This window comes from Podarcis vaucheri (genome assembly GCF_965113315.1).
Source record: "Podarcis vaucheri genome assembly, chromosome: 2".
NCBI lineage: Eukaryota > Metazoa > Chordata > Lepidosauria > Squamata > Lacertidae > Podarcis > Podarcis vaucheri.
The window spans coordinates 78,238,118-78,257,777 of record NC_138760.1 but is presented as its reverse complement, the minus strand read 5'-3'; the positions used below and the strand labels follow the sequence as shown (position 1 = coordinate 78,257,777).

Genomic DNA, 19,660 nt, shown 5'->3' with positions numbered 1-19,660 from the left:
CAGGAGTTTGTCCTATTCTGTTGAAATAAAAATATCTTTCTCCTCATATATTGACTACCAAAGATCTTTTAAAGAACCATCAAAGTTAATTGGCAAAACAGGGCGGGGCAGGTTTTTGTTACTAGGGGCAGAATCTCAAATTTGTACTGATTTTTACTTATGGGAGCAGCTGCTCCCCTGGCGCCCCTCCCCCTGGCTACGCCCATGGGGGGCCACAGGAAGGAAGTAATGTCAGAAGGGGGGCTATGGCCGGGAAAAGGTTGGGAAACACTGTTTTAGAACATACTGTTTTGCTATGTGTAGGGCTGGAAAGTGTTTTGCCTCTGAGGGTCATGTGCAGAAGTGGGTAGTCACTCAGAGGCTGAATACCAATAAACATGGTCAGGGCAAAAAGTGACATGGCCTGGGTATGCATGTGCACACACTCAATGGCTCTCCCTATGGATCAGAAAAGGACAGACTGCTGTCTACCCCACCAGGGAGAGATGACGCTCCTGCTTGCCTGCCAAAGAGTTGTTTGGTAAGTTGGAGAACCACTGTGCTCCCCAAGACCAGCAAACAGCTATTGGCATGTTGGAAGGAGAACCACTGTGGTCCCCAAGACCAGCAAACAGCTATTGGCATGTTGGAAGGAGTGTGGTTTGCATGGAAGTTGCACAGAGAATTACTCTTTCTGTGCACCTTCCTCCCCATCACTGTGCAAAATCCAGTACAGTGGTGCCCCGCAAGACGAATGCCTCGCAAGACGGAAAACCCGCTAGATGAAAGGGTTTTCCGTTTTTGAGCTGCTTCGCAAGACGAATTTCCCTATGGGCTTGCTTCGCAAGACGAAAACGTCTTGCGAGTGTTCCGATTTTTTTCACTCCTCCCCCTTTTTCTAAGCCGCTAATAGCCTTTTAGCCACTAAGCCTTTAATAGCTGCTAAACCGCTAATAGCGCTAATCCGCTAAGCCGCTAATAGGGTTGCTTCGTAAGACGAAAAAACCGCTAGACGAAGAGACTCGCGGAACGGATTATTTTCGTCTTGCGAGGCACCACTGTATCGAGAAGGTAGACTGGGCACCCATGTGGGGGGAATGGGTAGCATGAAACCTGCAGCTCATGGTTTATTGACATGTGTGCTAGAGTTTGCCCTTGATTGAATATAGACAACATCTTAATCAGTTATTTCTGTATAGTTGGGCAATCGTTATGAAAATGCTGGTAATGAGCTGGTAAAAGATGTTCAGAAAGAAAAGCAATCAAACTATCTCTGACTGGATTTGCGAATGCCCATCCTACTAATATATGTGATCATTACCTTCACTTCATCCCAGTGATCTTTATCCTCTTGCAGAACCCGGGCAGTATGAAGAGGGGTAGGTGGCACCACCATGGATTGCTAAGGAAACCAAAGAAGCAGCTATTCGGAAACAGTAATTCTGACAATAACACACTCACACATTACGACTCATCGTCCTTGCTGATGAAGTAATTACAAGTCTTGAGAAAATTGTATAAATATGTCTCCTAAGCAACAGGAGGGAGAGAGAAAAATGTACTTAGCTGCATTGCTAAGCACAGTGGCGTTTTCAATATGACTGAAATATGTGTCATTTCCATAGGATTGCAGCTATGGAATAAGACTGAGGGGCAAACACACATTTGAAACCCCAGAGTGAAAAGCTGCCAGGGAAGAGTAAATCCGGAGCAGGAAAATAGCAGGGAGGGTAAAGGGTGATATGCTCCCTCCGTTCCTGTGCTTCTCAAATTGCACTCCTCTCCAACTCAGTAATAGGGCTTTAATAAATGTATTTCTACATAATGTGAAAGTGATCAGCACAGAAGCATGGAGGTTATGACTTCCAGGCCCTCTTGCTTTCATATCAGCTTCTGCCAGTGATAGCCAATATTGCTGGACTACAACTCCCATCATTCTTGACACTTGGTCATGCTGCCTGGGGCTGCCCCCTGCGCTTATGCAATATGGGCTAATGGAAGCATGGAAGCAATTGTGCAGCAGGAAGGTCCTTGCAGAGGAGAGCAGCTCCAGATGGCATAACCCAGCCAAGCTATGCACCATAAGACAAGGTCCAGTATAAAAGAATGGCAGATTTAGGTATTCTGCAACACGTTGGGGTCAAAATGAAATAGAAACAGTCTAATAGTGAAAAGGAGTGCAGGCTGCCACACTTCAGGCGCAAAGGAGATTTTCTTTTTCCTACACGTAACTTGCAACTCACACTTATTTAACATGCACGCTCACAACTTTATGCACATTGCTGAATAATATTTTTTTAAAGAATGATGCAAAAATTGCATGCAGGGGGGGGAATAAGAAAATAGCAGGGGAGGGGGAAAGGGGGTGGGAGAGCAGGAAAACTCTTAAAAGCACACAAAAGATCTGATTGGAGAGTTTGACCCCACCATGGAACACAGCCTCAAGATCATCTGTGGGATTACAGACACTCTGAGACTTTACATGTTTGATGAGCTCAAGAAACAGCTGCAGCTGCCAATCACAATGCTTCTGACAAAGAAACCATCACCACCAGTGGATGTGCACAGGCAACCCTCCTCTGGATCTTAACCACAGGCAAGAACGTCTTCTGGCTACCTGTCAATCCCCACCTCCCATCCCGGTCCTCATATCATTTGCAGCAAGTATCCAGTGAGGGAGAGAAGGAGGAAAACTAAGAGGAAGACTAAGGGCTGCATTTGCCCCGCACTGGTAAGTGCAGCTATTTTTAAAAAATGGTGTTTTCCTGCTTTTCTAGGGGGTGTTCTGGCTTTACATGATTTTGCTTATACACCTGATGGCCAGGAACCTATATTGTGAGTTATCTGTACTGCCTCTTTGTTTATTAGTATCACTGCCACAAAGTGCTTTCAAATCAGATTCTGCTGCCATGGATCCTACTCTGCAGCCAGAACACTGGGAACTGCAGCTTAATGTGGCTGCTGAGATCAGTATGTTCAGCAATCCCTAGCTCCTTTGCAGTTCCCAGGTTCCCTTGAGGGAAGGACTAGCTTTGACAGGTAAACCACTGGACATACTTCTGCAGTAAGTTGTACCCTTGGCATCCTGCTTATGGATCCTTCCAGGAAATCCACAAAGATGGCCCATTTTGACTCCATGTTTCTTCATGGAGATACCTCATGAGAATCCTTCCACAAGCATAGACCCGGAGGGAAATGTTACATCCAGTGGCCCCTATACCGGAGATGTACCAACAAAGAGAACTGGCAATATATAAAGGTAATTAGTTAGGTAACACAAATGTGTCTAAATGAATGTGGTTGGGAATTATCAGCAGGAACATGAGACAATCCCTTTTGTGTTTTATCCTGAGCCTTGCCAACTGTATGGAATGTTGGTCAAATCAGTATTCTACTTTCTTCCTAGGTTATTTAAATATAGAAAAAGAAACAAATGTTTCAGGGAGGACTGCAAAGATAAATTAGTGTTTATAAAGTGCTTTGAAAAAATAATGACAGATGGAGAGTATGCATGTACATTCATCGCCCCTGCAACTCCATTCGTTCTTTCCATTGCAAGATGGCTCTTAACAGCAGTGCCTGTTTAACTACTGTTGCATTTGTAATCTGTCAAGGGAAAAGGGAAAGGAGAGAGACTAAAACTGCATTGGTGGGATGTTAAGAGGCCCTGCCAGGCTCTGTGCTGCTGAGTGTTCCCTTTATGCTTTTGCCGTTCTTTTCTAGGTAAACTTTAACAAAAGGGCATGCTCTGCCACTTCTTTGATATTAAGTTCTGGAGGCAATCTAGTTCATCTGAGATTTGGAAGCACCAGGTCTCTGAGCTGAACAATATTTAGGGCTGAATTTTTGATTTTATTAGGTTGTGTGTAGGGAGAACCCGACTTCCCCCAACAGCTTACCAGAATCTGTTAACCTCACTTGCAATGTGTTCAGCCTTGTGTTTTGCAGCCGTAACACAGGATTGCCATACGCAGAACATGGTGAATAATACACTTCAGTATTGTTGTCTTATATTTAACAGCCGCACCTGTGTTCTGTATTGTGATGGCTTATAAGCAATAAATCTGAATTGATTGAAGACCAACAGATGGATAATATTTTGGTTTAAGCGGAGCCCATCCCTTTAAAGTGGTACCTTGGGTTACATACGCTTCAGGTTACAGATTCCACTAATCCAGAAATAGTACCTCAGGTTAAGAACTTTGCTTCAGGATGAGAACAGAAATCATGCTCTGGCGGCGTGGGCGGCAGCAGGAGGCCCCATTAGCTAAAGTGGTGCTTCAGATTATAAACAGTTTCAGGTTAAGAACGGACCTCCGGAACGAATTACCGTATTTTTCACCCTATAGGATGCACTTTTTCCCCTCCAAAAATGAAGGGGAAATGTGTGTGCATCCTATGGGGCGAATGCAGGCTTTCGCTGAAGCCTGGAGAGCGAGAGGGGTCAGTGCGTACCAACCTCTCTCGCTCTCCAGGCTTCAGGAAGCTCTCTGCAAGCCTAGGGAGCCCGGCGTGAAGTCGCGCCAGTCTCCCAAGGCTTCCGGAGAGCTGCCTGCATCCTGAAGCCAGGGGCGCGCTGGGATGCGAGCTCCAGGCTTCGGGCAGCTCTCCGCAAACCTGGGGAGACCGGCGCGACTTCCTGCCGGGCTCCCTAGGCTTGCAGAGAGCTTCCTGAAGCCTGGGGTCGGGGGAAGCTTGGGTTTCCCCCGCCCCAGCCCCGCGCCTGGGGGGGGATATAATTTTTTTCCTCCCCTCCAAAAAACCCCTAGGTGCGTCCTATGGGCCGATGCACCCTATGGGGCGAAAAATACTGTAAGTACTTAACCCGAGGTACCACTGTATATGGATCTGGCCTTGTTTCCCAGAATGCTCCCTAACAAATCTACGTCCTCTTCCTGATAGCACCATTTCATCTATGATGGAAACCCTTCAGCTCTGCCTATTTAGGTGGCCCTGAACATGGGATGAATAGCATTTCAGGTGAAGCTACCTTGGATGACCAGGATTTCAACTTCTTATTGTGCTCATTCACAACTTCACTTACTTATATACTCCTGGCTAATTTCCTCCAACTTCTACTTCAACCAATTAGTTTAGAAGAACATTTTTGCATGTACACTTAACTTGTCCACCTGCTTAACTATTTACCTTGACACATTGTCACTGAGGCTGAGATGATGCATCAACTGGGACTTTACTTGTTCTCATAGAGATGGCATCTAGATGTCTATTTAACCACTGTCTCTATGTAGCACACAATCCCAGGAGCTTTCAAGGCATTTCTCTTTTCAACCACATTTTTGTTTAGATGTCAGCACATGGTAGAGTTACTTCTCACTTACTTTAAACACCTCTTTTTCACTTTAGATTTGCATCAAGTATAGCATCCAATCTGCGTGACCCAATCAAGCTATTTACATTTATTACTGCTTCATTTTCCAGACCGGTTACAGATGACTTTTAGTAAGGCCAAAATCCTTTGCATTTAATACATTTTGGGATCTATGAATGAAGGCAAGTGCAGTGTAGGTTAATTAACTTTTCTGACTTTAGTATAGTCCTGCATGAAGTAAAAGCAGTCCGTAGAACAGCAGCACCGTGCTTGCCTTGAATTTGGGGCTGGGGACAGGGTCATGAAAGGAATTACTTTAGTGTGGAGGTTTGCCTGGTCCACTAAGTAGCCAAATGACCAACAGCTGTTAGGAGGTTGCATGCTATCACTTAGAGCAGCAGTTGCCAGTGTGACACTGCGGGGGAAGTGGTGCCCTTGAGGTCTTCCCCTGGCACCCTCAAAACTCTTTCGGCACACCCAGTCAATGCGTGTTGGTCACAAGGGTGGCTACTTTTTGTCCCCTGAAAAGCACATCAAATTTGAAGGAGGAAGAGTGATGCTCTTCCCCACATCCTCTTGCACCTCTATGCTTTTCACTGCACAGATTAATAAGCTTTTCCCCAGAACCCTGAGAAAAGTGAAGTGTGTGTGCCTGCATGTGTGCTTCCTCTCTTTTTGCCCGTCTGTGGTGGAGATGGCTACTCTGGGGAATGAGAAGGATCAGAGCGGGTGGTGCCCACATCACTTACTCAAAAATCCAGATCTCCCCACAGGTCTAAAAATGTTAGCCACCCCCAACAACTGCATGCCAGCTGCTCTTGGGGGCAATACATGGATTATTTAGGGACATTTAATTTCTTTGTGTTCTTTACCTTCCTTTTTATTTGTTTTACATTTTTATATAGACACATATATAGAGGGATATAACCTTAATGGCAGAAGGGAATAGAAATCTAATAAAGAAACAATAAATGCACTAAACTTCAGTGAGTCTTGCATTGCAATAGACAGAAAGGCTGCCCTGAAACTGCTCAGATTTGTAGCCTTAGCAGCGGCTTGTTTCTTGCTGGAGGCAAAGAATTCTATGACATGAGAGCCTGCCATGGCCTTTTAGTTAGCATCACCCATTAAAACCAGCTTCTGGTGTTGTTTTCTTAGAGTGCTGCACATAAACCTCCACTATCGCCCCACTCAATAACCCCAACGTTTCCAGATCTGTGCCAAAGACTAAGAACGCCCTTAAAGCAGGAGGCTCTCTATTCATATCAATAGAGAGCAGTTCAGCACGACGGTGCCTTGAATGTCTAATAATAGTCCTCCATAAATCCTACACTGATGAGGTAACATGGCTTTTTTTATAAGTGAGGGAAGGAGGGCGTGTGCATGGCGCACTGAACAGAAAATGCTAGCCGGGAGCAGTTGGGATGGGGGTGTAGTGTCCTTGACTGCCACTGACAGGGAAATTTTACCCCACCCCCAAGAGTTCTCTCACACTACAGAGTGAAAGTTATATCCCTTTTATACAGGGCAGACTCCTGGTTAAATGAGTTATACTCCCTCTTACCACAGCAGGCAGCCTCGTGTCCAAATTAAAACAAAACCAACACCAACACACACACACGAGTGTTTGTGCAGGACTTACATTAATCCAGGGGTGATTCATAAACTGAGAAATTGTCATCCTCTCTGTTGGGTCTGTCTTCAGCAGCAGACGAATTAGCTGCTTAACTGAAAAGCAAAAAGACAAACATCGATGACAAGATCCTACAAAATTCAAAAAACTAGTAAGAACCCTTGAACTCTTGTCACTTTTCCTCTGCTATCAAGTCAGAAGAAAGTCTGACACTTACAAGTGACTGTATAAAACATGGGAAACTTGCCTTATACCAAGTCCATCCATTTGGATTCTCCCATCCAGCTTCGTATTGTCTACAATGATTGGCAGCAGCTCTCCAGGGTTTGAGACAGAGGGTATTCCCAGCCCTACCTGGAATCATCAGGGATCAAACCTGGGGCCTTCTGTATGCAATGTGCATGCTCTACCACATATATAAAGGTAAAGGTAAAGGTACCCCTGCCCGAACGGGCCAGTCTTGACAGACTCTGGGGTTTGTGCGCCCATCTCACATCTATTGGCCGGGGGCCAGCGCTGTCCGAAGACACTTCCGGGTCACGTGGCCAGCGTGACAACGCTGCTCTGGCGAGCCAGAGCCGCACACGGAACGCCGTTTACCTTCCCGCTGGTAAGCGGTACCTATTTATCTACTTGCCCCCGGGGGTGCTTTCGAACTGCTAGGTTGGCAGGCGCTGGGACCGAGCAGCGGGAGCGCACCCCGCCGCGGGGATTCGAACCGCCGACCTTTCGATCGGCAAGCCCTAGGCGCTGAGGCTTTAACCCACAGCGCCACCCGCGTCCCTACCACATATATACTATTTATTTAATGATAGGTCAGGTGAAGAAGTTACCCCTGCCTGCTCCAGCTGCCCACCACAAGGCCAAGTACCAGTTACCCCATGGGAAGGATTCACAGAGAGAGTGGTTGCCTGATCCTGTGCTGAGAGGAGCCCAGACTGGCTCCTCTCTGCACAAAGCCATCTGTCACCAGCTGCCAGTGAGAAGGATCCTTATGACGTGCTAAATGTTGTAATTCCTTACAGTGTGTTTTTAAATTGCATTGATGTTACTTGGAAGGATTTGCATCCTGAAACATGGGATAGAAATAATTGCAATAAATATATAGCTGCAAAGAGAGAGCAAGAGAGATGAAAGGTGTGAAGCAGGAGAAAGAACAAAATTACAGAGTTAAACAGTTTCATAAGCTGAGCTGAAAAAAATACTCTTTGCTGCAGGTGTTTAGATCCACATTTGACTGCCCAATCCTAATCAGGTTTATACAGAAGTTCCACAAAGTTAAAAAGAACTTGCTTCTATATAGGCATGGTTAGGACTGCAGACAAAACATTTGTACCATCTTATACAAAGTTTCTACAGTTCGTTTAGTCCCATGATATGTAGGCACTGGCCACATGTTCATCCTTGTGGAAATAAATGTGAAGAAGAAGCAGGCCCCGCCCCCTACACTTTCATCCAAACCTGTGAACACAGCCTGCCTGCACAACTGTTGTAAACACATAGGCTCCATTCACAGGTTCAGCTGGAAGTGCATGTATGTGTGCCCACAGATTCACTTTTCACATGGGGCCATGATCTTATGCTATGTCCAGAAAAAAGTTAGAATCCATGACATTTTCCGAGCCTGGAGCGCAGTGAAATCTGATTTTGACATAAGAGATCAGCAGAATTTTAAATGCAGGAACGGCTTATGCTTCTAAATTTCTGCCAAAGAAATAACGTGTGGAGTACTGATCCATGCTTTTGAAATAAACCCTTGGAGCGCAGGGGTCTGACTTTGGATACCTCACATCTGCACCCCGACTAATGCGTACCTGAATTAGCCCTTCAATTCTGACTTAGGAACACTGGTAAAGTGAGATTCATTCCTAACAATGACTATAGCGACCAACAACTTAGGTTTGAGGTTCTGATTGATCACAGGTGTCTCAGGGTGGCAGAAGGGGGAGGCATTTCCCACGCATTTCCCCGCTCCCTCAACTCACTCTCTTAATGAGGTGCTCATGTCCAAGATTACACAGAAGTCCTGTAAACCACCTCCTGCTGGCCAAGCAGGACACAGCATTTCCCTGCAGCTATCCCTAGGACAGCTCAGAAAGGAGCTGGAGTTTCTAAAAGGAAACAGGATTTGGGGGTGTGGAGGATTTCTTGTGTTAGATGGATGACAGGGCCTTCTATTACTGATAAACATAGCTGTGACAGTACAGTGTGACCTGCATCAAGGTAATTGCTGCAGCTTCTCCATGAACTAAGGATGGCTCACCCATTATGTACACCAGATGCCTATGATTGTACCAACAAAGCCGGCCCGGAGGTGGCAAAATGACTTTACTGTGGTGCATCAGTAGGCTACTCACGATGCCATACACATGCTGCCTCATCCCTCTGCTACAAAATCTGCTTAGGGAGCATCATGCCTGCAAGCAGTAGGTGTTACTCAAGTTGTAGCACATGTCAACAAGGCACTAGCGCAGCCAGTTCAATAGACAAAGAAAATACCAAAGAAGTCATGATGTTGCCCTGGAACAACACTTGTTACTGGGATCCCATTCCTGCCCCCTTTTTTTTGCTGGTGCAGCACTTTTTTTCTCCCCACTCTAATGTAAGTGTTGGGTTTGAAGGAACGGTATTTGAAAAGCAGAGTTAATTTAATGGTATTCTGCGTTTCTGAAACTTCTTTACATAGTGTGTAAGAGGCAGATGTTTACTTTTCTTAACCTCTGGGAGGTTTAACAAAACCTTTTAGGAAGTTACCATCTACCATGTTAGTTCATTGGCACATCTAGTTCAGTACTATCTACAACAGAATTTCCCAAAGTGTGGCTCATAAGCATCATTTCGGTGGTCCGCAATAGCAACATTAGCATCTAGCACACAAATTACAATTGCTAGACAACAGGCAGAAGTGGTCCACCAAGATCCTCAGCAATCTTCAAGTGGTTTATACAGGGCAGACTCCTGGTTAAATGAGTTATACTCCTTCTTACCACAGCAGGCAGCCTCGTGTCCAAATTAAAACAACAACACCACACACACACAAAGTTTGGGAACCACTGGTCTATAGTATGATCCACTGGCAGCAGCAGCTCCACAAAATTTCAGACTGGGGTCTCTCCCCACCCTATGTGGGACCTTCTGCATGCCACTGAGCTACATTATTTTTATTTTAGAGATCTTCAAGTAGCATATATGCTGGGCCAGTCTCACCACAGAATATTTAAAGTGTTAAACACACACACCATTGATGCACAAGTACCAGAAAGTACACAGGGGAATTCATTTACCTTCATCAGATACCTCTGACCATTCAGGATTTGGAAATCCATACTGCCCCATCCGGATTCTTCTCTTCATTCCAGGAGAAATGGCCTGGCCAGTGTTGGAGTAGAAAGGAGGGAATCCACACAAGCTACAAAAGCGTGGGATGTAGAGAAGAAATTGTACTGTCTGGGAAATGACCACATCTTTGTCTCCTCCCTGACCTTCCCCACAACTTCAGCAGTCCCATGCACAGTCCCAGATGTCTGTCTTCTGATGGAATGTGTAATATCCCAGTCACTAATTATCTGAGTGTAGCATAAAAGGAAACATCATTTTAAAACACCATTGAGTGGGGATGGGTGTAGTTTGGGATAGAAGGGAAGCGTTTATTCATACTTGACATGTTAAGGGCTCTACTTCGTTAATCTATTTCTCCCCCACTTCACACTTACAGTATGTACATGATGACACCAAGAGACCACATATCGCAGGATTTGTCATACTTCTCAGGACCAAGGACTTCTGGGGCTGAGTGAGATGGGGAAGAGAACCAAAAGAACTATGAATGTCAGTTTCTCTTATTTTGATCACAAACTACAAATATCTGCATTTTTTTTAAATTAAAAAAGCTGTTGCTGGTTGAAAGAATACTTTAAATATTTGTACCTGAGCCCCATGGGTGCTGGTGAAGCTTGACAAATATTTCATGGCATTTCACATCTTGTGCAAGTGTGTGTGTTCTGAACTGGTGTTCCCCATGCTCAGACTTTGACTCCTGACTTCCTGCGCCATCAGTGCTCTCATCCAATGCTGGGAAGACTGAGCACTGTGCTTTGATGGTGCCATCTAAGATGCAGTAGCAGCCCATCTGAGTCATCAGACACCTGGGTCAATTTCTGCTCACTAGGCCCTGTGAAGCCCTAGCCTCATAGCATGTTCCTCAGCCTGTTCAACTTGTTTCTTGGGTAAGGACACTGGCTGCCTAAGCTCCAGCCCACTATCCTACCTGTTTTGAACCGTGCACCAGATCTGGCCCACTTGAACTGGCAAGCAAGATCTGGTACCTGACAGCCTGGAGCCTGACCGTTGCAAAGATCTGAAAATGGGAGGTGGGGAGGGGTTTTTTCTAAAGCACAATCATGTTCTCCCCCTGGACTTAACAACTAAAGAGAAAAGTGGGGGGGGGAGGGGGACATACAGACTCACCTACGTAATAGGGAGTATAACATGGGGTCTGCAGCGCATTCTGCACCGTCGTCTCTTTGGCAAATCCAAAGTCTGTAAGCTTCAGTACTGCATCCTTCGCTTTAGATGTATAAAGCAGGTTTTCTGGCTGTGATGGTGTCAAGAGAGAAACATAAAATGAGGCTGAACAGGAGAGGCTTCGGGGGGGGGGGATTTCTATTCAACTGTAGGCTTTGTTCCGTTCCTCTAGGCTGATAGGTGGTATAGTGCCCAGCATCAAGTTTTTATTTTATTATCATTAGATTGCAATGTGGTGATGCAGATTTTAAATAAACATCAGGCCTTCTTCAATAAGTCTTTTAAAAATGCACTGAGCTTCTGGACAACTGTATACTTAGAAGATACTTGGGATCCTGACCAAGATGGTTCTTCTTCACACAATTAAAAACTGGGACACACTAGTTCCTCTCAGTGTAGTAACATGGCCTGTGTCAAGTCACCACTGTCCATTTTCTTGTTATGGTTTAGGCATTTCTCTTCTCTGCCAAGGCACTTTTCAAGCCTCACCTTGACATCTCTGTGGGCGATGTTCATCCCATGTAGATACTGAATGGCTGTTCCAATGTCTCTCATTATTTCAGAGGCCTCTAGAAATAAAAATTCATGAGAAAGGTCACATTAACATTCCTTCCATACTTCAGAGATATGCAGCTAGGCAATGCTTCTGACTAACAACTAGCTTGTTTGTTTGCAGGGCTAGTGTCAAGACAGGGGAAAAACTAAAATTAGCCCCAACAGCTGTGTTTTGGGTTTTGCAAATGACTATGCCTCCACACATCTTAAACTCTCCTGCTCTGCAGCACCCTTCCTAGAAGGCAACATAAAAATGACCAGAAAGTCATGTATGGTGCATACATACTTTGTTTCCTCAAAGTGCCTGGGCAAGAAGAAGCTGCTGAGAGTTCCTGGGCAAAGCACAGTAGGGCCTCCCTTTCATGTGAATGGCTTGGCTCCACACTATCTTAGCCATTGCAGCTTGACAGAGGAGGGAGTTGTACACCTCCCCTCCAAATTATATGATCCAGACTGATTTGGGTTTTCTTTCTGACAGAAAGCCACTAGCCCCCCACCTGATCTACAAGCTCTTTATACACACACACACACACACAGAGAGAGAGAGAGAGAGAGAGAGAGAGAGAGAGAGAGAGAAAACAATTTAATGCTGTACCTTTTTCTGTGAAAGCTTGGTCGCCTCGTTCCTGGATCCTGCTGAACAGCTCCCCTCCCTCCATGCTGTGAACAAAGTGCAAACACACAGAGGATTCATAATGCAAGCACAAAGGGGGTCCCATCTCAGTAGCTTGGTTTTTTTATGTATGAATACTGCTGTTTCCACTTCCTATCTGCTGTGTGCATTTCTAATATTAGCTTTATTATACTTAAAAGGCAGCCAAGACATTGCTACTATGGCCTTATGACATAGATGAAGGCCTCAGTAACTATTTTGCCTCACAGTTGCTCAAATGCCTAAAACAGTCCTGATATAAAGAAACTATGATGCTTGTAATGTACCTGTTCTCATTGGATTCAAAGTGTCCTGCTTGCAGAGTTTTAGAGCTTTGGGGTGCTTTCTAGGGCCATTCAGATACTTGGAAGGCAAGGCTACAAAAGTACATGGGAGGGAAGGCAGCAATCTTCCCTTTGCCTACTCCTCAGATACAAGCATAGCAATATCTCTGTAAAATTCAGTTCAGCCACTTGTTACATTATATTTCATATTTACAGTGTTGTTGATTTAAAAAAATGTTTAGGGGTACTCTCATTTTCCTACTCATATTGAAATACTGCCCCTCAATGAGGCCAAACTTAGATTCACAAAATGTTTAGGGGTATGTGTACCCCCAGAAAAAAAGCACTGCGTATATATTTCCTACCACATTGCTTCTTGACCAGGTTGCAATCTTGCACACAGGCTACTTTAATCACACTAACTTCAATAGGATTTAATCTACTTTAAAGCACACAGGATCACAGCTTAAATCCTATTGAAATTAATGGGCTTTAAGGTAGCCCGTGTGCAGAATGGAACCTACATATGAATGAGCAGGAAGAAAACAAACAAAAAAAGCACAAAAAAGCTTTAAAGCCTGCGGTTTTAATATAGAGGCAGGCTCTTCAGAGAAAGCTGAATCACTGCTCTTTGTTGACCCTACTGGAAATGAGCACATCAGACAGTACTGCAGGAAGGCAAAGAGTAATCCCTGTTGTTCTGATGCCATCAAAATTCTGAAAAGTATGAGAAAAACAACAGAGGCAGCAAAAGGAGGGGAAGATAACACACAAATGAAAGATAGAGTCAAAGCTGGCCCTATCAAAACTCTGCATAAGAAACCACATAGTGATAAAGAGGAAAAATGTGATCTGAGCAAACATTTTTTGGGCCAGGAAGCTAGGCTTGCCTATATCTCCACTGATTTTGATGGAAGTCAGACAGTTTCCTATGTACCTACTCAGTGTTCAGCTTACAAATTTGGCTCTGAACAATATATTGCAGTTCAACACACCAGCACTGACTCCACCCTCTGCATCTCCTCCAGGTTTTTGAGAGCTTGCCAAAACAGCAGTTCAACTACATTCATTTATTTACCATTTCAGATCATGTCTGCACAGGATCATCATGTCTTTACAGGAGCTTTCACAAACATACAACCCCGAAAAGCCTGTCCTGGCAACACAAGGGGAATATCAACATTATTTATTCAGGAACAGCAGAATTGTTAGCCTCCTAGTATGTCTGGAGAAAGTTGGTCCAAACAAACAAGAGCCAGAGTGTGGCCGAGTGGTTGGGGTGTTGGTTTGATCCCCGTACACCAAGGTTCAATCTCCATATGGGACAGCTGCATATTCCTGCACTGCAAGGGGTTGGATCAGATAATCCTCAGAGTCTCTTCCAACTCCACAATTCTATGATTCTTTGCTATCCTGTCTCCAGCACAGCTAAGACCTTCTCACCGTCTATTTTCTCTGGCAATTTTGTTGCTTCTCTGACCTATGGCAACAGGGCATTAGTGCCTCCTTTAAGCTTAACTCCTCTCCTCTCTACTCTTGCAAGCCTGATAAACCACCCTGGAAATGTATGAACCGAATGGCAATATGCAGTTCAATCAGATCAGACACCAGCATCAACCACAGAGCAGGGAGAGCTATGCCCTTCAAATTCTGCCTTGTTGGGTTTTCTGGTTGGCCACTGTAGGAAACCAGATGCTGAACTAGACAGGCCTTTGGTCTGATCCTACAGGGATGCTCTTATATCTGCTTCCTACTACGTTAGGCAAGGTTGAGCTCAATGCAAACTTCTGAAAGGGAGTGAGTGGATCACCACAAGGTGCTGCTATTGTTTCTTCAGGGCCAGAATGGACTCTGCTCTCACGCAAACATGTGCCGTCACGGATCAAAGTCAATGCAGTGAATGGTTTGGACTGGACTAGTCTTGTGTGTGTGTAACAATTGTCACTCACAGAGAATAATGAAAGAAAAGACAAATGAAGAATGGTGCACATAGCATAGCACAGCACAGCACAGCACAGCACAGCACAGCACATTGCCTTCCTCAAGGTTCTGTGCTGTTGTTTTTGAAAAAGATTTTGGCCCCCCCATCTCCCATAATTCCAGAAAACTCTGTAAAGCCACATTCCAGTGGAGAACCATTTATGTCCATGTGGAGATGGCAGTATTGAATCAGTAGCTCATGTATTGCTAGATAGCACACTTTATAAAGATTTGAGGAGTGAGGTTATTACCCCTCTACTACTACCCGTACCAGGTCGCTCAACCATTGCTACCCTGTTTTTTTCTTCTGGCAGATCAAGATAACTAGGTGACAGCAAAAACTGCAAAATATTAGCAGGGGCAGTTAGAATAAGATCTATTATTTGATTAATTTTCTAGCATTCCTCAGCTTAAAAAAACAAAACCCAAAAAGAAAGCCTATTGGCTCCTTGTTTATCTATGGCTAAATTTTGTCAATTTTGTCATTTGTATTGATGTAAATCTCCAGAATGTATTTTGTATAGCTAACTATTTAGCTCTATCCCCATACCATTCCATGATGATCAGGATGCACCTCTTCCCATGATGTATGTTCTCATAAACATCCAGGATATGGACAATGTGTTGACAGCCCGAAGCCCGCCAATGATGATCCACTTCCTGTCGTGCTTTTGGGCTATCATACAAGAGCTGCAAAGGGAAAAGAAACAGGAATAATGGTCACATTTGCCTTCCTGGACCACCATACTTAGAATTCTGATGGACATGGAACTGAGCAAATATCTCACTGGGCTGGACAACTGCTAGAGGGGCAGCCACATATTTGTTCCCAGAACAAACATGGGGACCTGACTGCGAAGTTGCTCTGTGCCTGGGAAAATGCAATTTCACAAAATAGCACCTACCCTGTTGGACTAGAGAAACCTTAAAGCTCTATGATATCAATCCTGACCCAAATGCACTGGCTATCAATTAGTTTCTAGGCCCAATTCAAAGTGCTGGTTTTGACCTATAAAGCCTTAAACAGCTCAGGACCACAATACCTCAAGGACTGCCTCTCTGCATATGAACCTTCCTGGACCCTGCAATCATCATCTGAGACCCTGTTTTGTGTGCCTTCTCCATGAGAGATCTGGAGGGTGGCAACACGAGAACAGGCCTTTTCTGTGGTGGCTCCCTGCTTGCAGAATGCTCTCCCTAGGGAGGCTTGCCTGGTGTCTTGGTTGCAGATCTTTAGGCACCAGGAAAAAATTACCCTAGGCCTTGGGCAAATTTAATCAATTAATTATAAAGGAATTAGCCTAGGCCTTTGGCTAATTAAACAATCTATGGCCTTTTTAACTGTGTATGGGGGTATTATTTTTGTTTTCTGTTTTTATATTGGAAACCACCCTGTGATCTTCAGATGGGCAGGCATAGAAATTTTAAGAAGAGCAATAAATGTTAACCAGAGAGACCACCTTGGGGACTCTCAGCCACCCTAACTCATCCTGGAAGGGCTGAATTTTGCTGACATCTATGCCTATTGCATAGAGGCCAACAAGCTTGCCTGCAGAAGTAGATTAGTGCGGGGATGTGGAGCAGAGCTTTAACAATGGGCAGGAAAAGCAAAGGTTTTAATCTCTTCTTCCCCACTCAGGTAGGCACAGAATAACCCTTTCTCAGTATCGCACTCAGACTCTGAAATGTAAGCACTAGCAAGGAAGAATGGGGACAGAGAGAGGACTTCTTCCTGACAGCAGCAACACCTAGTTTGAATGGAGTTAGATGTTTCAGTTCTCCAGACAAAGTAAGGATGGTTTGCTTCTCTTTCTCTCTACTCCAGCCAGCACAGAAATGGGCTATTGCAAAAAGCACTTGGGGGCCTTCCAGCAACCAAGGATTGTTAAATACACAGTGACTGTATGAATATGCTTCCTGAATGTTAAACCAACCTCATGCATTCCAAGGGTCACTGACTGCGTTCTTATGCTTCAGTCCCTGCTATAAGCTGAAACAACTTTATTTTGAAGCATCCACTAACACTCCCCATTAGGGCAGAGATTTGCTTCAGCCCTCACAATAGATTTATATCTAAGTATCTATCCCCAACGATCACACTGGAAAATACTCCAAGCAGCACCGGCTTTTTTCCTAATATGACTGTTTGGCTTCTCGTGCCTCACGATCTGACCAGAGAAATCCAAACTCTGTGCAGAGAAAAGCAGGGTTCCGCAACATGTATGCGCATTAAACCAACATCTGGAAATGTTTATAACTAGTCATGGGGTGGAGCAAAGATATGAAGCACATGAAATTCGACCCCTTTGAAATGCAATATGTCTTATTCAGCCATCCCTCTGTGTTCTGAAATTTCACGATGCATTATCTCACACCCTCTGCAGTTGCAGAGATGTTGCATTAAAAAAAAAAAAGTTAAAGTTCTCATGACACAGACTCCTACATCCAATACTCCTGTTCATGTTTATTCTCCACCTGTGAGGTTTACTCAAGAGTAGGCCTATTGAAATTAATGGACTCTGAATAAAACTGAGTTGAATACCACTCCTGGAATTCTTATACCCCTAAAGTTTAGACACAACTGCTGAAGCAGAATCCTAGGGAGGCATCATAACAGCTTCTTTTCCTACACAGAGCTAATGCCCAGGTAAGGAAAGGCACACACATACACAGTCACCTATTCAGTTCTTGGCTTGCGCTTATTTTGCTATAAATACCTCTTATTGATTGTTGACATAAATAAGGCACATTCCTCTATTTAAGTAATATATTTATTTAACCTACTGTAAAACATACTGTTTTTGTTATCTGAGAGTAATGCAGTGTGTGGTGTGGCCATCTTACATGTTTTTCCTAGTACTGGGTAACACTCCTTGTTGTTATTAGATGGCGACAGCATCCTAACATGGCTGGGTGTGTGTGTGTGTGTGTGCATAATCTTCACAATCAGAACCAGCTGAATGCACCTGACTTCCCATGGTAGCCATGGGGTGGTGAAGGGGGGGGGAGCAGCAGTGACTGTACTCCCTAATTTTTTATGTGATTCCTCCCATGGCAGCCATTTTTTGATAGGCACCCATAGCACTCTTTTTTAAATTTTGTTTTTAATTTTATTTATTTGTTAGCAACAAGTACAAACATGACAACAACAGAAAGAATACAAAATTTAAAAAGAAATGCAGCTATTAGACTTACAAAATTTCCCACTCCTGACATAGAGCATACATGTACATAGCACCCACACAAGAAATGCACACACCACAATAGAGGGTGTGATAGGCACAGCGCATGTCCTGCTCTCTGCAAGCCTTCTTGTCTGTGATCTTCCTGAGGAGGCTTGCTTGGTTTCCATACTCTCCTCAGGCTTTTAAACATTTAAACCTTTTACTGCACCTGTTTTATTTGCTTTCCCTTGGAAGTTTCCATTTGTCATGTTTTTACCTGCAGTCCCCTTCTCGTAATTGTACTGTTTTTATTTTGTATTGGTTTTTTATTCTTTTTCTTAGCTCCACCAGGGAGCACTTGTGTGCTGGGGGTGTAGGGTGAAAATATGGTTAAATAAAACAAATGAATGCCTGAAAAGAAAACAGGAACCTGCTTAATTCCTTGGCCAGACTCATGCAGTACCAGGGGGCCTTGGTCCCTCACAAAGGGAAGTGACAACATCATATGTTTGCTGCCTTTACATCATGGTAAAGTGGACAGAGGGAAGGTAATAGCCACTGAACAAGGCTACAAGCCACACAAATAAGGAGCTCTACATGCTCACTTATTGTGTTACAAGCCTGGAGGGAGCACTAGCACCAAGACCGATGACAACTGGGAGATGTTCCTCAGCTGCATTCCTCCATCCAAAAGCAGGGATCAGCAGGTTGCCAGTGTTCTCTGTGGTACTAAGAAAGAAGGTCTTTTCTTTGTTACCTTGATGAACCTGTTTTTCCCAGAATTGCTCTGTTACCTACTTCTGCAATTTAGCCCTTTGTGTAGATTCCTGCCAAACTGTGACACTCAATTTCTCCAGTTGCCTTCTCACAATCTTGTCACCCATCATGTCTCACTTGACCATCCCACTGTCATTGCCCTGAGTTCAGCAGGGACAAGGACACAGAGCTGGAAGCTACACTGACATGGACTTAGGAGCCATGTAAGTGGGGGAGTGAGGTACTGAACTTGAAGCTGGCAAGCAGGAGCTCACCAAACCAAACGCAAGAGCATCCAGACCTGTAGAATTGGAGCGATGGTCCTCACAGGCACATTCTCTGCAGCCTAAGGAATCAAGTGCCTCCTGTAGTCTGTTGCTAGTCCAACAGCACAGGGAGGCACCAGGCAGCACACCACAGAATGCAAGAGAAGTGCCTGTATTCAGGGGAGAGAGCTGGTTGTTCTCTAATTCTCCCAAAGCAGGTATAGCCTGGAAGAGGGTAGAGAGTTCTAGACCTTCTCAGAGCAGGTTGCTCACTGCAGGCTCCTTCATCAGATCAAAACAAGACACCTACCCAGCATACTCTACCAACCTGATGTCAACAACTTTGCTGTGCCTAGCTTTCCCCCATTCCCACTGAAAATGGGCTGAAAATATGGCTTCTCAGCAGTTATTGAAATGGATTTTTAAATTTTATGTCCATTTTAAAATATTTTAAGTTATTCTATTCATTCAGATTTATTTCTCTTTGATTAAATAGTTAAAGGATCCAATGGAGGGGGGGGGTCATTCTGATGCA

At 44.4% G+C, this 19,660-nt stretch overlaps 1 protein-coding gene and 1 long non-coding RNA gene across 2 annotated transcripts in view; one reads left to right on the top strand and one right to left on the bottom strand.

Annotated features, from left to right (window-relative positions):
• The window catches only part of MAPKAPK3 (MAPK activated protein kinase 3), a 71,741-nt gene that overhangs the window by 4,366 nt on the left and 47,715 nt on the right, over nt 1-19,660 (bottom strand). Inside the window, exons 3-10 of the mRNA XM_082214570.1 lie at nt 15,490-15,629; nt 12,619-12,683; nt 11,958-12,037; nt 11,412-11,538; nt 10,658-10,733; nt 10,229-10,353; nt 6,954-7,039; nt 1,301-1,381 (exon numbers count right to left, since the gene is read on the bottom strand). Of these exons, the coding sequence (XP_082070696.1) occupies nt 1,301-1,381; nt 6,954-7,039; nt 10,229-10,353; nt 10,658-10,733; nt 11,412-11,538; nt 11,958-12,037; nt 12,619-12,683; nt 15,490-15,629 (780 nt within the window). The remainder of the gene's footprint in view (nt 1-1,300; nt 1,382-6,953; nt 7,040-10,228; nt 10,354-10,657; nt 10,734-11,411; nt 11,539-11,957; nt 12,038-12,618; nt 12,684-15,489; nt 15,630-19,660) is intronic.
• On the top strand, nt 1,422-11,393 carry LOC309527731. The gene is made up of 3 exons (XR_014217310.1): nt 1,422-2,710; nt 10,660-10,772; nt 10,971-11,393. It is a non-coding gene; the product is annotated as an uncharacterized lncRNA (long non-coding RNA).